We start from the raw sequence: 17,045 nt of genomic DNA on the forward strand, positions 1-17,045 counted from the left end.
CTCCCCCCAACCACATACTCAGCCCCCTCTCAACCACTTCTCTGTGTGGTTGCCAGTGGGGAGCGCAATTATCAGTATGATGTATGAGTCTCCTTGGTGTCCCCTGCTCTTTGTCCCAGCCCCGTCCTCCTAACATCCTACCCTGGCTATTACGACTACCAATCACTGTTCCACCTCCCTCAATATTTTGGGACATTTAAAGCACTATATATATATATATATATATAGGATGTTGTGTATATATATATATATATATATATATATATATATAGCTATCGTCGATCATGTAGAACAATCCTGCCTTCTGCATTTGTTTCCTTTGCGTCGAGCTTGGTGGGAAATTAGCTGGAATGTTTTACTGGAGAAAGGAAAGTAATCTTACAACCAAAAAGAGGGAGAGAAGCTCTACCTACAAATGGAGCTTAAAGGGATATTTCAACGTTTTGGCAAATTCTTATAATCTCTATAGTCCTAGGAGTAGGTTCATTACGTTTAATTGTCGGTGTATGTTCCTTTGACATCGGCGGGGGAACGACGGAGGCGCATGGTATTTCCACATCATTTGCCTAACTAAATACACAATCCAACAACTCGTTCAACAACTTCACCTGCACCACGATATGAAATAATAATGTTACATTACGAGACGGAGGTTACACAATTACACATTATTATTTCATAGAGTTGTGAATGTGCAGGTCACAACTTTTGTGAGAGTGTTTTGGAGTTGTCGGATTGTGTATTTAGTTTGATTAGGGAAACATGGAAATACCATGCAGCTTGCGCCTCTGCCCCGCTGATCTAAAAACAGCTTGCACCAACAATTAAAGGTGAACCTACTCCTTGGACTATAGGGATTATGGCAATAGGTGAATTTGCTGAAATATCCCTTTAAGTTTTCAGGACAATGACAGGAAATTGAATTTAGTAAAGAAGTCCTTTATGTCTTGAGAAACAAATGTCTAAAGGAAACATTGTAAGTTGACCAACAGTCTTCTGCTTGTCTTGATGCTAACCAGCTGACTGCAGCCCATCTCCTCCCTTTCCAATAGTCTCTGTATCTTAAATCTGACCTGGAGGAGCAACACTGCTCAGAAGGCTCAGTATCATCTCTTACTATAAGTTATAGTCATAATTATAAAGAGAAGCTCTAATGCTGAGCCGTAAGTCATGTCTGTTCACACCAGACTTTATCTGCCGATGCAAATGCACCACAATCGATCACTTCCCACTTTGAAATGCAAATAAAAAGGTATTGTTGTTATTAGCCAATCAAGCAAAATTGTGTGTTTTCACTGAGCTTTCAGAGGTGGAAAGGTCACCGTCAGCACTAAGGAACATATTAACACCAGTATTTCTTGACTTCTTAAAAAGTCTCTTACGACTCCCAGTGAGTGGTTTTTTGCCCTGACAAGTGACTCACTTTGGCGTACACTCTTAATCCTGCGTCCCTGTGGACCATATACTATAAGACACTGGAGTGGGAAAGCTAAAAAAAAAAGCATAAGAGGTCCCCTTTAATGCAAGATTACAAGACAGCGTGTGGGCGGCCTTTTGCTAAACCTCAGTCGGCCCCATGATCCTCTCTGACGCACTTGTCGATTCACAGATGTGAGGTTCTTCTTCTTGCCTATTTATTTCTAACAGATAGCAACAGGGTTAAAGGGAAATCAATCATGTAAAATAGAGACCAGATACCGTGCCAGTAATAGTTTACTTTATTTACAGACCTTATTGATTTGCCTTGTTTAAGTGTATTCCCAGTTTCAAAGTATTCACACTCTAAAATGGTGAAAACACATACAGCACTTCTTCTCGGTAACAGCTCACTGTTTCCCTGTGATTTCCATCATATCAGTGAAGTATAGCAGTGTGTTATGACAGGTTCATGCATGTGATGTGATTTTTCTGTTCTCACATGTTGAGACAATAAAGGGAAAAGTTATTTTCATCATCACGCCTCAGTTGGCCTTGCTGTCTCAATGTAATTTCACAGAAAACATCGTTCACGTTGAAACTCAGATCGAACTAGAGCATGTTAAATGTTAAGTTCATGGGTGTTGCGGCTCTTGTCGTTCATGAATTACAACAGCTGATAAACCCAGATCACTCCGACCTGTCGGGGAAAAGTAGCATCTGTTCACGGCAGACTGTGGAAAAACATCTCCACGGGCAGAATAAAGGACGGTGCGTGTGTTTGAAATTGACGCCTTGACTCCCTGAACGCAGCTCCGCTCTGCCCGACTCTCCAGCTAGAGGCACGCCTGAGGTCACGGCAGGGGGGAGGGTATAGTCTGACTAACAGACATACAGGGTCCAGGCCAGTTAACTGCACTTCTCCACAGGGACCCAGGTTTCTGCTGCATTCCAACGTAGGCTATATAATAAAAAGTGATGATGAAAGTGAATTAGAGAGTAGTGAGCGGTAATGAGCGAAGCAGCTGTTTTTGAACACATCTCTATGTGGCACCGCTGGGTGGAAGAGGGGCTGCAGCGTCAACCTTTTTTATTCATAAGTGGTGATATACAGTAGTCTTTATTCACTGCCAGAAAACAGACTGCAAATGTGGACAGCATTTTATTTCATGTGACTTCCTGTCACAAGCCAAAGGTGAACAAAATTTCACCTCATCTCATCATGAATCAGAATTTTCTGCAATTACGCAACAAATTCCCAGAAGGAAAACAAACAATAGTAAGAATAGAAATTAGATAACATTTTCCATTTTTGCTGAGCATAAGATTTGTTCAAAATTAAATAAAAGCCTGTCCCAAATGTGGCAAGGTGAGGAGGGCCCGGGCGGGGATTGAACCCACACCTCCTGGGTAAGAGTCATGCGCGCTTGCCAGTCACCCAAAGGGACATCCCTTTGGCCAAGTAGCCAGGGCGCATGATCAATTGGAGGCATAGTGACAGGAACCTCAACTGTCACACATATACTGTAGATGCCCGTCTCAAATAAAAGCCAGGTCATTTTACCAGGCGAAGCAAATAAAAGCCAATAAAAGGCTTCTATTGGAGACAAGATACAAGAGGACAGGGGTGTATATGAATAGCAAAAACAACCCATCAGATGCAGTTGAGAAAACATCTAGAATACTCTGTGCCCACTCAGTTACCTTTATACTATGATGACAGAATAAGATTTTCAAGGTCCCATAGTGTGGAAAGTATTTTTTGAATATTAAATAAATAAATAAATAAATAAATACTTCATAGAACAGTCAGCCAATCAACGAAGAGGCTCAGAGTCTCCTCTCTTCTGACTGGCTCATCTCAACATCAGATATGTAAAAGGTGGAGAAGTGAAACTTTTTGTGTGTGTGTGTGTGTGTGTGTGTGTGTGTGTTTTCTAACTACAAATATATCTTCCTATGAATATCAAAACTTGAAAGAAAACACTATTAAGGAGTAGGTAATATATGGGGTCATTAACAGAATAAATCTCTGTCACTTTGGAAATTGCCAGCATCTGGCCTTAAAAAAATCAATACGTAAGTAATTAAATTCACTGAGCAGTGCATTTGCAAATTGATAGAGGGAAATGACCACAGAGGTCAATAAATTCGATACATGCTGATTTTAGGTCTAGTTTTCTTCTGAACTCCAGTTTGTCCCGAGAAAGAAGCGTCTCAGTGTTTCTGCTGTTTTCGTTGAATTCTAATGAGGCGACTGGCTACTCTGCATTTACCATTTCAGCTGGAGTCTGTCAAATCAGCTCTAAATGGCAATTTATAGTAGAACTGAAAAGGAAATAAGTAAATGAATGACCGATACCCTTGAAGTCAGGTGAAAATCCAGCCTTAAAGGGAACGTGAATGGATGAACAAACTACTCTTTTTTTTTTTTTTTTTTTACTTTTTACAATTCATTTAACCTCTAATTACCCTAACTTGAGAGTTTATAGCCGCCCTGGCCTGCAGTGTCGTTTGGGGGTCAGCAGAGTATAAAATCAGGGTCAGCATCAATTATAAAAACAATAGCCCACAGAAGCACATAGCAGCTTTAATTACAAACTCCAGTAGTAAAAGCTTTGCCCATAAGGACTTCAAAATGCAAACATGTAAGAGAATCTACTGTCCACAGAGAAGATCCAGTGACGTCTGAACAACCTCTACTCTTCATCTGAGCAACATTAATGTGAATGAGCAAAATGCCAAGACTTCTCAGTGCCAGGCAACAGTGAAGGATGCAGACAGCTGAGCGAGATCACTGGTATTCAAATGAACACAACAGGAGCCACAGATACAAAGAGAATAGAATAAAAGAATAATAATAATCGTAAAAAAAAAGAGCTTGAGGGAGATGAGATGGCTCAACCTCTTTAAATTACAAAACTTCAGCTGTCATATTCAATTTTCAGATTCCACAGATTCCACATGGGGTTGACATTCATCATTACAAAGTCTGGAAGCCAATATTTTGGAGTAAATTATAGCTTTGTAGCTAATAGCTTCTCCTTCAATCATTTGTCCAGACGGCACCACAGGCTATTAAAGCATGGATACTGAAGGTGCATCTTTTCAGAAGATTAATATGGCCATGTTTGCACGGTTGGAACTTTTCCTCTCCATTATCTGCATCAGACGGGCTTCTAAAACAACTTCTGTGTATCACATGCTCTAATGTTTACATCAAAGCCTGCCACTTCCACTTCCTACCATTTAATCAAACCATTGATGTGCAGCAAAGCCACCATCACAATACTAATTTGTTAATAGAAAGCCGTTAACAGCTGGAACAGCTGTAAGCCACCAACCCTGAATGGATGTGATATGATTGCTGTCGCTGTATGTCATGGCTTTGTAAACATGAACAGATATACTTGAATGACACAGCATCTCTCTTTTCTTACAGGGGAAAGCGAGCGTAGTGATCATGGTTACACTGATCTGCTGCTTACACGGATCAAAAGGCTCCAGACAAAATGATTCCTGTACAAACGGCTTGCAAGTAGCTGTTAGCAGTGTTCACTGTGTCTTTTCATACCAGACAACATATGGAAAACAAAAACTGTCATATGCTAAAGCGCTCCAACTCATTTTTCTGACTGTCTCTCATTTCAAGTTACTGTGTGTGTGGATCTCACTCAGTGACGACTACCAATAATTGGCTTCACATGATCACTGGCATTGACTTGAAAACAGAAACACTCCTTAAAGGTACATTGTGTAGGAATTACTCTCATCTAGCATTGCGGTTGTATATCGCAAGCAACTCAATGGTATTTTTCATGCTGCATTCAAGTGAAATTGGGCAGACGGCAGATGGACGACAGCCGCTGCACCTAACGGCATAAACAAGCCTCTATGTAAACAAGTGGTCCGTCAGCACGAGGCAAAACAATACACATGACAATAATGTTGTCATGGCAATGTGGTATTGTTTACCTGACCCACGTTTTACCGGCTTTCTCTGGACTTCTGTGACTAAAATGACATCTGGTTTGTTAGCGACGGCCGTCTGTCCGACTGCAGGTGAATGCAGCATCAGTGTAACACTCCATTCCTCCTCACTGCGTTACCACGGTGACTTTTCACAGACGCCACCTCCACCTGAGCCGACAGCTCCGGTGTCTCTGCTGAGTTTCCTGGTTTCCTACCGTCACGCTGCCACTGAACGTAAAAACATGGAGACACCACATGGCAGCAGCACCGAGCTTACCCGCTCCATGGAGATATGAATGATATGAACGGCTCATTCAGAGCTGAAAGGAACACTTCACTCTGTTGATGGGGGGGATTACTGGTTAATGAAAAACAGACTTTTGAACCAAATAATCGATTTTCGTGAAAATCTTTTTTAAAAAAAGTCACAATAGTTGATACAGTAGATTATTGGTAGTATTGGTATTATTATTCTAAACAGTTGTGTTGCATTTGTTGTCGACTAGGAAAAATTATGTTTGTGTTCAGTGTGTGGATATTTTATTTATATAGGTTTGCCCTTTTTTTGTCGTACTTTATGGTCTTTACATTTTCCAAGAGTTTACTGCAGTCCTGTACTGATGTGACTTGATGTGAATCATAAAACAGTCTTTATTGCTAAACAGTAAAATGTAAAGTAAACTATTCATCGCAAGTGTTTGAACCAAGGTCTGTACAGTTGAAGCCAACTTAAGCTGAAGTTATTCAATACAATACAGACTTTTTCAATTGCTGGTTCACAATCAAGTATTTCAGCCTGCATTGAAAGTCATTTCTGATGATAGTATAAACAACTGAGTGACTGATGACTTATTAATGCTATCAAGAAGTTTATTAACATTAAGAAGAATAGCATGTTTAGTGGTTGGGATCACAGTTTGTCATTTGCCAATATACCAAATCAGATTTAGCTGCAGATTTAATATTATTTTTGCTTGGTGATGCTTTACAAAATGCACCATTTTGCTGTTAAAATGAGGGCAAAAATCACAACCAAATATTTTCTTTAATCCATAAATGCATCCAGACAGCTCTTTCAAATCTCCAAAAGAGCATATTATCAAACTATATTTACATATTAACAATTTTCTCCTTTAAATCCTCTGAAGGACGGACACCTTTCACTTGCCCCATAATTTTCTGTAATTATCATGTGTCTCTGAAAAAAACATTTCTTTTATTCAATTATTTTTTATTTTGTTCTGTAAAAGCCCATTAGACATTGTTATGGTGATTCACATCCCACAGCTTCTTCTCACCCACATGTGAAAAGGCTGTTTTGGCATTTTTGGGAAGTAAACAGGCCGCTAATGAGCTGCTGCTCCGAGTGGCAGCCACACTGGATGCACATTCTTGTTGAAAGTGATCAATTTTCAGTAAAGTATCGCTTCAAATATTAGTTGACTATTATTATATCCATAAAATAAATTGTAATAACTGAAACATCCTTACATTTCCTGAAAAGACATACAGATAACTTTTTGTTTATCAAGTATTTAAAGTGATACGCCAACTTTTTTTTTTCGTGTCTTGCCTCACTCCCGAGTCCATGACCAGCAGATAGACATCATCCTTTCAACTGTGTGTGCAGTAACAAGGGAGATAGAGCCGTATCGCCCATAATTATCTTAGCTCAAACACTGGAAGTGTATGGGTAGTGTTAGCCTGCCTCCTACCTGAGCCGAAATCAGCAGTCAGAAGCTGATTTCATTTTAGCTCTAAACTCTGTAAATATATAACTTTATCAACATTTCAAACATTTTTAGGCGAGAAAGTAGCCGTTTAGATCAGCAGTGTGTCCTTAATTTGTCTAAATACCAGCTGTTTACAATTTTGTTCGGACGAATTTGGCGCTACTCAAGCTAGCTGTTGTGACCAACGCACTTCCGGTTACTTTCACAAAATAAAACACCCGTTGCCCTTTACATATAGAAGTGCTTTTACTTATATATAAAAAAAAATAGGAAGCTAACCTACCCTCGATATAGCTAGCTTGAACCAAAATAAACCGTCTTTGCTTGAACCCTCCGTTTTGACCGATCTCGTCCCGTTACCGGAGAGTTCAGCTCTGAGATGAAGGATCAGTCCATTTAGAGTTGCTGAAGAGTTTCTCTGATGACATTAGGTGGAGGCAGGCTAACACTACCGATACACTTCCAGCATTTGAGCTAAGCTAATTACGGGCGATACAGCCTCTCCCTTGTTACTGCACGCACAGTTGAAAGGATGGTGTCTATCTGCTTGTCATGGACTCGGGAGTGAGGCAAGACACGAAAAAAAAAAAAAAAGTTGGCGTATTAAATAGCAACAGTACATTGACAAGTGTAGTGGCTACTCGAGATAATCCACAGACGTCAACTTGAGTATTTACAGGAACTACTTTTTTATATAGAATTGTACTCTGGATATAAATCCTGTAAAACCCACACAGAGCTTTGTCTGTAGCTAATCCACAGTAACAGGGGGAATGGTTCTGGAAGGACATACTGCTGCTGAAATTTTATAAATGTAATTTTTCCATTTTTCTGCAAGCACTGAGAAATGAAGTTACATTAGGGAGTGGGCGATAAAGGCAGAAATGTGCACATGTCGTTTTTCATCTCAATATCAGAAAGTGGCTGGATATGGAGTACATTTTCTCAAAAATCAAATACACTGCTTATAGAGAGAACAACCAGACACACCAGACATAGGCCTCACGCACTGAACTGAATGTCAGATACAAAATAATGATGAAAAAAAAAAAAACATTACTTGGATACAGAAATATAACCATAACATACTGTAAGTACTGTAATCATCATTTCAATCAGTTAGACTTTTTTTTTAACCCTCTTTCATTTAATATTAGCCTATCTTTCTCTTATTCTCTCTGACGATGGCAATTTTCAGTAAACCAATCATCTTTCACCGCAATCTCAACCAGCCAATCATGTCGTGGCAGTCGCGCTGTAAATCATTCTCTCTGCTGCTGTCAGTTGACATTTCAGACATATTGCTGCGACCTCCTTCCTCCAAGCTCATTAGTATCCTCTCCTCGCTGTTCCATCACCACCACTATTGTCTAGATCCCAGGGGGGTTACTTACTCCAAGGCACAATTCACCCCCCCCCCCCCCACCCCCATCTCCCTCCTTTTTTCTAATATGATGACATCACTACATGGTCTAATTGCCTGAGACTCCGGCAACTCCTGCTTCCCTTGTTTCTGCTCTTGGGTAAAAAAAAAAAAAAAAAAAGTTTTGGTAACACTTTACTTGATGCCTATCTCTATAACACATTATAACCATACTTATAATGAGCTATAATGCAGTTATAACACTGTATAACTATAGTTATAAACACTCATAAATGATCATAATGCTTTATAACAATAATCATAACACACTATAAAGCATTTTATCATGACTTATAAGGTCAGGTTTTATAATATGTTATAATTGTTAGCAACTGGCTGACAATGCCCACATTTATAATGCATTATAAATAGAGTTATAATGTGTTATAATTGGCTTATGAACTTGTATAACTATCATTATAAACACTCATAAATCACATAAGACTTTATAACAATAAGCATAACACATCATAGAGCATTATAACTCTTGTAATACTAAGACCTTATAAGCCATTATAAAATGCTCTATAATGTGTTATGCTTATTGTTATAAAGGCTTATGATAATTAATGAGCATGTATATTGATAGTTATACACGTTTATAAGACAATTATAACACATTATAACTATATTAATAATGCATTATCGATGTGGGCATTGTCAATGAGTTACTAACAATTATAACCTATTATAATACCTCACCATATAAGTCATGATAAAATGCTTTATAGTGTGTTGTGATTATTGTTATAAAGCATTATGATCATTTATGAGTGTTTATAACTATAGCTATACAGTGTTATAACTAAATTATACTTCATTATGAGTATGGTTATAATGTGTTACAGAGATAGGCGTCAAGTAAAGTGTTACCAAAGTTTTAATCTTTCTGAATGGAATGATTTCATATATCCACCCTACCTCAGCAAAAAATCTAATGTACCTCCCGACTAGAAAATAATGAAAATAATGCTCAGAGCTGTTGCTGACATCGCTGCTCACTTATTTATTTATTTTGGGAGTTGTTTGTACAGTAGTTGTTGTAGTGATGCAAGAATCTGAGCCCATTCTATGGATTACACTACACTATGTTGAGGAGCATCAGCTAAACGCCTAAATGATCAAGTAGTACACCATGAATCATCGAGAAACGAGACACATGAATATATTGCGAGTGCCACATCTCATCATTAAAATGTTCCCTCTCTGAAGTGAGCAGGCAGCAGCCCTTTAAAAACAAGCTTTCCTTTGACATTGGCCCTTCACTACAGAGCTAACACAGCAAGACATGGATTTGTTAGTACAGACATCTAAAGTGTCTTAAAACCAACTAAAAGCAAGAGAGAGGGGGGAGAGAGACCTTTACATTCCCACCCACGTGTTAGATAAAAGGAATAAATACACCGCTGCACTGGCAGTCAGCCATAATGACCCACTTTACAGTCCTCAAACCAAAGAACATCTCTGAAAATAAATTAACACTGAGCAAATGAATATCTCTGCGCTGTCTTCCTCGTTCTTGCTCTCTTCTCCGTTTCTCGCTGTTGATTAGTCATTGCTTTCCATCTCTCTCTCTCTCTCTCTCTCTCTCTCTCTTTCTCCCTCTCCTCTCCATTTCCTCTTCCGTTTCCTCTCCTCCTTCCATCCTCCACCCTCTCTCCCTCTATCTTACTGTCTCTCTCCATTTCAAAAGGACAAATGTTTCCTGCAGTCACTGTAGCACTGCATTGGTATTCCACTCTCAATTTAGCCAAGAGGCAGGCAGCGGTATCTGCTTCCAGCAACCGCACAGCAATCTGACACAGAGCACAGAGAGAGAGGGACAGAAGGAAAGAGTAAGAGAGAGAGAGAAGTGCTTGAAGAATTAAAGGAAGAGTGAAATATGAGAGAAAGACAGGAAGAAGGAAAGATACAGACCTATACTGCTGTCCAGCATTGACATCATTTGCTGTGCTATAAGGTCTCTAAACAGCAGGGGCTCGTCCAAAAAGAAAAGGAGGACTTTGCTTTTTGGCTTCTTCAGAAAAAAAGAAGAAGATGCAAAAAAAGACAAAGAGCGCACATATTCTCACGCTAAACTGTTCTAGACTTTCCACATCAAAACAACTTAAAGGCTTTGATCTAAATCGTGCCCGCATGCCGATTTTATTCTTATTACTTCAGATCTATCAAAAGCAATTCACCAACAGAAATTTGAACAAAATATTGTGTTTGTTCCCCCCCCTTTTTTTTTTCTTCCAGCGCTGTCAAAGCTTATCTGTGAGAGCCACAAAAATGCAAGCCTTCAAACAATCGGCACACAACTGTGGCAAAGTAGTTATCTACCTTTTGAAGACTCAGTAATTACAAGTCATTTCATCACACAACAAGGCAGGAGCTACTGAAGTTGTAGTGCTGTATTAATAGCACGTATAACAAAAAGAAATGAGATAATTTAGGATAAAGACTCCCCCCCTCCAGTTACAAATCATCAAGACAGAGCATGCAGTTCCTGATGGCTGCATAGTGCGTGAGAGAATTCGAAGGCAAGGTGTGGAGATGCAGACAGGATGAAAGACAGAGTGGTGGTGGCGGTGGGGGGGGGGGTAAGTGCAGGAAGAGGAGGAGGCGGGAGTACGAAGTGCTGAGAGCGGGTAAAGGTGAAAAAGAGATAATTGGAGTAAGGGAGTGAACTGGAGAGAGAGACACGGAGGAGGAGGGAGGTGAGGAGAGATGGAAAGCCCAGATAGCCTTGAGAGGAGATGGTAGAAGGTAACGCTGCAGGACGAGGGAGTGAACAGAGAGATGGATGAATGTGAAGGGGTGAGGCGGGCCGGGGGAGGGGAGGGACCATAGATATGGAAATGGGATGTGTCAGTGAAGAAGAGAGCCAGAGGTTTAAAAACAGAAACAGAGTTTGACGTGGGCTGACAGCGCAGGAGCACAAACCCGAGAGCGAATGAAGGCAAGCGCAGGGCGCAGGCCGCAGACAATAGGGCCCGGAAAGAAGATAGAGAGGAAAGAATGAAAAGAAAAAGATGATTTTATAACATGGTGCAATGATTTCTTCTTGTCAATCAATGTGCTAAAAACAAAAGACATGCTTATTGATTTCCGAAAATCCCAACCTATCACTCCTCGGACAATCATTCAGGACAAAGAGGTTGAGATTGTATCAGAATATAAATATTTAGGGACTCTCATCGACAATAAGCTGAGTTTTGAAGCAAATACAGATGTAGTATGTAAAAAGGTTCAGCAGCGCCTGTTCTTTTTAAGAAAATTGAATTCATTCAAAGTCTGCAATATCTTAATGACCTTATTCTATCAATGTTTTATCGAGTCTGTTCTTACTTATTGTTGTGTGGCCTGGTTTGGATTTCTCACCCTGTCCAACAAAAACAGGCTAGCAAGGCTTACCAAAGTGGCAAGCAAGGTGATCGGGGTGCAGCAAGCCCAGCTTCAGGACATCTATCTCAAGCGAATATGGACCAAAGCTAAACTTATTATTGACTGTCCTGACCACCCACTTTATAAGGAGTTTGACCTCCTTCCATCTGGACGCCGTTTTAGGATGCCCAAGACTAGAACGCGGCGTGCCAGGGTCTCCTTTATCCCTGCTGCTATAGACAGGCTTAATATCTTGGGCTAGGCTTGGTTATTCTCTCAGGCCTCTGCACTTAAACGCACTTGGGTATTAAGTGCTGTTTATCTTATTTTATTTTTATTTTTATTTCCAATTCTTGCAGCACTATGCACTTTAATGCACTGTGTAGACTTTTGCATTCTCACTTGCGCAGAGCATTATGTATTATGTATGCTATTATTATTATTATTATTATTATTATCAACAGTAATTTATTATTAGTAGTATGTTTTTATTACTCGTACTGTTTTTTAATGCATGTTGATGTCTTGGATGCTGTCTTTTTTGTCTTGTGTATGTGATGCTTGCTGCGAATCCAATTTCCCTCGGGACGTGAATAAAACTGAACTGAACTGAACTGAAAAAGAAAAGAGAGCGCAGACTTCCAATGTGTGATTTAGCATTTATAATATTCTGTTTTGATATTCAGCACCTTTGATGTTATGCATTGTTTAAAAAAGTGAATCCAGCTACATTCAAAGCAGCACCTGAACAATGTCTGACACTTGTATGAGTCACACAATTTTTTTATTTTTTCTCAATCTTTCAGGTGTAAGGAACTTCTTAAAAACCAATTTGGACAATAGGCGAATGAAACAGCAGAAAAAGTCTACCTCTGGTATCTCATTCCTCCGTATACCTCCTCCACTGTTAAACCCTGCAACAACACCAACACCATAGTGCTGCCATGAGATGACTCACATGTGACCTCTGCAACACACTTAGAAAGGTCAAGAAAAGACTAATTTAGTATAATTTATACACGTCGGAACTCCACAGTTTGTTTCACTATGCATAACCTCTCATGTCACCGGCCCCTCAGGGAACCAGGCCACAACGCAAACACAAGCAAAGCTTGAAAAGGTGAGTCGCTCGACAGCTATGGCATCGTTCAGATTTGACTAATCAGGGAAACAGACCTAGACAGGGTTCCCACTCTATTCTTGAAATCATTTTCCAGGACTTTTCCAGGACATTTTCAGTAGCTACAGTCTGACAGATTCATGCTTTGGAGAAGTGTTCTTTTCGACAGTTGTAGTCTATTTTGTACATTTAACCAGTTTGTTTCTACAGTATGTTTATTCCTCTCTCACCCCCATTATTTTGATTTAGAGGTGTGCAGTCTGTGTCTGTAACTTACGAAACAATCTCATACATTGTAAAATGTGCAAACATGCGGTCCAATACTGGAAACAGTCATTAACCCAAAGTCTTTAGATTCTCACTAGACACCTTATGGAAAATAAATTCCTTGGTGGGGTCTGGAAAGGTCAAATTGAACTCTGGTAGCTGATGTCACAGCGTGACAAATAATTTTCCAGGACAATTAAAGCAACTCAGGACATTTGACTTCTCATTTTCCATGTGTTTTCCATAACTGGAAAATTGGTCAACCATTATCCAGAAGTGGGAGCCCTGCTAGAGCTGGAGCAAGTGTTCCCTACAATAGTAGTACACAAGCAATGTACAGTAAGTCAATCAGGGTAAAGCCAGTGCGGTGCGATGGTCTCTTACCTTCCTTGCAGTACTTCCCTTTGAAGCGCGTGTGGGCGCAGTCGCAGTGAACTTCTCCATGCTGGATCGAGCAAAAGCCTCCGTTGAAGCAGGGGTTCTGTTTGGTGCACAGGTACTCCAGGTCGCTCTGAATGCCCTGGCTGTTGACCAGAGTAGGAGGCATCTCCCCGACCTTCAGGTTGGAGATCAAGCCCTGGAACGGCGGCTCGTACTTCACGGTGCTGGACGTCAGCGCGGACAGACGCACGTCGGGCGGGATCCCGCCCACGAACAGGTCGCTGACCACCGCCATCTCCTTCCTCTTGGACTTGACCTCGGCCACCTTGGTCTCCCCGTCCACCATCAGGAGGGTTTCGCGGAAGTTCCGGGTGAGCAGGACCATGTGCCAGCGGTCGTCGTTGACCCGCGTCTCCATGTGCAGGGTGGCCGGCTCGGCGCAGTGGATGGCGAAGCGCAGCTGGAGGCGCCCGCCGGCGATCAGGAGCTCCAGGAAGTCGCAGTTGCCGCCGTCGTCCAGGTAGAGTACCAAGGCTTTGCTGATGTTGGTCTTGAGGCTGAAGCTCAGCTCGCCCACCGATCCGGCTTCCCAGCGGCCGTAGCGCGCCCACTGGCCGGGCGCCCCGCCGAATTCCAGCGTCTTCACCACGCTGAGCAGGCTAAAGAGGGCCAGAGGCCACAGGGGCCGACAGAGGAACCTTAACCCCCTCGTCATGCTCAAGCTTCCCCTATTCTGCCTCGTCATATAGGTGTAATGAACCACAGAGGAACTGGAGCTAACAGATTGGAAATGTAAACAGTAATTATGATATAACTCTGAACAAGTGGGATACAAAGCGAATTGGGGAAAGTAATCCTCTACTACAGTCTTCCTGACGAATCAGCAGTTATTTCCCCTGTCTCTCTGATGCTCTAATTCTTGTCCTTATCCTGACTCTCTCCTTCGTCTCTCCATCAGTTGGTGCCTCTGGGAGTTGGAGGAAAGGAACGAGGAATAGCGGGAGAGTAAAAAGGGAGGGGGGGGTATAATAATTCTAACACAGCCGTTTCTTCAAAAGCCTCTCGGTCTCCCCTGGACCCGAAAATAGAATCTTTGTCTCTAGAATCCCAGATCTCGGTTGCAATTTCCAGGAAATGTGAAGCTTGCTGCCAAAAGCTTGGGGGGGTGTTGGGTGGGGGGTGGGTGGGGGTGGAGGGGAGTTATCCGATTGTGATCTTTCTTTAAGGGGAGCGCAAGCGGAAGAAGACGAGTAAAAAAAAAAGTGAAGGAGCCGTGGAGTAGATGGGTGTTAGAGCTCGCTGGCGTCTGGTAGATCATGCGGTGCGTTCATGGTTTCAGTATAAACCCATTCTTCCTCTGAAACGTATAGAACCCGAGGCTTTACGCAGGTATGGGTCCCATCATCGTGGTGACAGGTGGGGATCTGGGGAAAAACACACAAACCAAAAAAACAACTGTTAATTAGGTGCAACTTTCAATGCAGATTTTTTTTACATTTCTTTTATCTTTCATCTGTGCTTTGTTTTCGCTTGCGATTTTAGACACCGCTGTATTTAAAACTCTCAATTCTCTCTTCCGTTGAGAGCTGACAGTTCCCATAAATAAAAGTTTCTCTGGATCCAAGCAATATATCAGCTTTTTGTTTTTTTGAGTTATGCATGGCTCCATTCTTCCCAGAGGAGCCTGAGCCATATGAAGGTCTTATTTCATCTATTCCCTCTCTGTCATGTCAACAGATATGTCCGCCAATGGACTGAACCTGAAGGAAGTGTCGTACAAATGCATGTCTCAGCTGGTCAGCGATAGATGTCACAGTTACATCATTGCAGTTGTGCGTGCATCACAGTTGCAGAAAAAAAAAAAAGTGTAAAAACAAAGATGACCTCATAGCTCAGTGAGCATATTTATGGCATTGAAGACACAAACTGAACTGATGACATCACACAAGGGCAAAATCAATGACGTTAACAACAATAAGTCAGTAGAAGCTTCATTCTCACTAGGCTTTTTCATGATAATGATGGTAAACACCTTTGACAAGCATTGCCAACATTAGCGTGTTTGCAGAAGTGCGGCATGTAAACAAACCAAAGTGCTTAGAGATTAGCTCTAGCATGACTCATTATTTATCCAAGCATTTATTATAAAGGAATGGGTCATATGATGGTAATATGACTGTGATGTCACACTGACACTACACTGACTGAGGATGTCCATGGATCCTTTGTGCCCTTATTTTCCCTCAGATTCACTCTTCAGCAGGGAAATCAGTACAATAATTGGTGTCTGGTTGTTTCATTTTCCAACAGGCAGGTGATAGGCTACATGTTATAAAAATACTGGTATTAGCCAAGGTTAGCCAATACCACTACATCAGCTTCAGTGCACCGTGTCTCTTCTAAATTGGAAGTTGGGGATCAACATCAGGCTTCCAAGAGATATTTTCCGTCATTCAGCATTTTATCAGTTTATCATGTCAGTCCAGTATCTGGCATAGGTTTTCTATGAGGTTGATATCTGGGACTGCAAGGTCATATAATTTGAATAATTTTCATACTCAAACAATTCAGTGACCCCTTGTACGCTCAAAGTCTACACATAGCGTGGTGAATGTGCAGGTCACAACTTGTCCATTGTGTATTTGATGAGTTTTGAGTGACAGGGGACCTGTACCATTCAACTCCATTGTGTTCTGAGCAGTTTGCATCTCTGCCCCGCTGATCTCAAAATAACATGCACGGATAATTAAAGGTAATGAACCTACTCCTATGACTACGGAATATGGCAATAGGCAATTTTTCCCAAATATTGAACTATCCCTTTAAATGTGGTCCCTGGGTATTATGTTGTAAACTGACACCCAACTACCCTAACTGTTTACAAACACAAAAAAAGGTCTATAGATTATGTTGGATAAATTATACCCTTCCACCTGGACACACACACACTTTGGACATACATTATGCAACCACACACATTATTAAATTACATCTGATTCAGAGTGGAGTGATGCAGCGTCTGCGTAGCTATCTGAATAGCCGGTTGACCCTGGGGCTCGACCTAATCCCCAGCCATTATTTCTTGAGTGAGTTTTATTTTCCATCCCAGACAGTCTACAATTAAAGCCACTCTCACCACCGCTAATGCTCCCTTGTGCTATTCTGCTCGGCTTCAAAGTGACAAACAGTGATGACACTGGCATACATGCAGAGGAGGGGAGGGAGGGTGGGAGAAATACAGACACAGAGAGAGAGAGGAAAGGCTGCATAATCATGATCTCAGAGGGGCGAGGCTTAATGTCAGCGGAGAGAGATGAGGGAGGACAGAGGGGACAGACAGAGCTGTGAGAAAGAGAAGAGGGAG

The 17,045-nt window shown here is 41.3% G+C and overlaps 1 protein-coding gene across 7 annotated transcripts in view; it reads right to left on the minus strand.

The window, feature by feature from the left end:
• Positions 1-14,827, minus strand: part of nrxn2b (neurexin 2b) — a 773,301-nt gene extending 758,474 nt beyond the window's left edge. For 4 of the 7 annotated variants that reach the window (XM_085760262.1, XM_085760259.1, XM_085760261.1 and 1 more), the window contains exon 1: positions 13,685-14,824. In XM_085760262.1, the coding sequence (XP_085616388.1) occupies positions 13,685-14,426 (742 nt within the window). In that variant the 5' untranslated portion in view covers positions 14,427-14,824. Of the gene's footprint in view, positions 1-13,684 lie in introns of all 7 variants that reach the window. The other 3 variants (XM_085760265.1, XM_085760266.1, XM_085760260.1) reach the window with 3 other exon arrangements.
• Positions 14,828-17,045: the final 2,218 nt, after the last annotated feature.

This window comes from Trachurus japonicus, chromosome 18 (assembly GCF_045865225.1).
Source record: "Trachurus japonicus isolate A0001 chromosome 18, Traja_1.0".
Taxonomy (NCBI): Eukaryota; Metazoa; Chordata; class Actinopteri; order Carangiformes; family Carangidae; genus Trachurus; species Trachurus japonicus.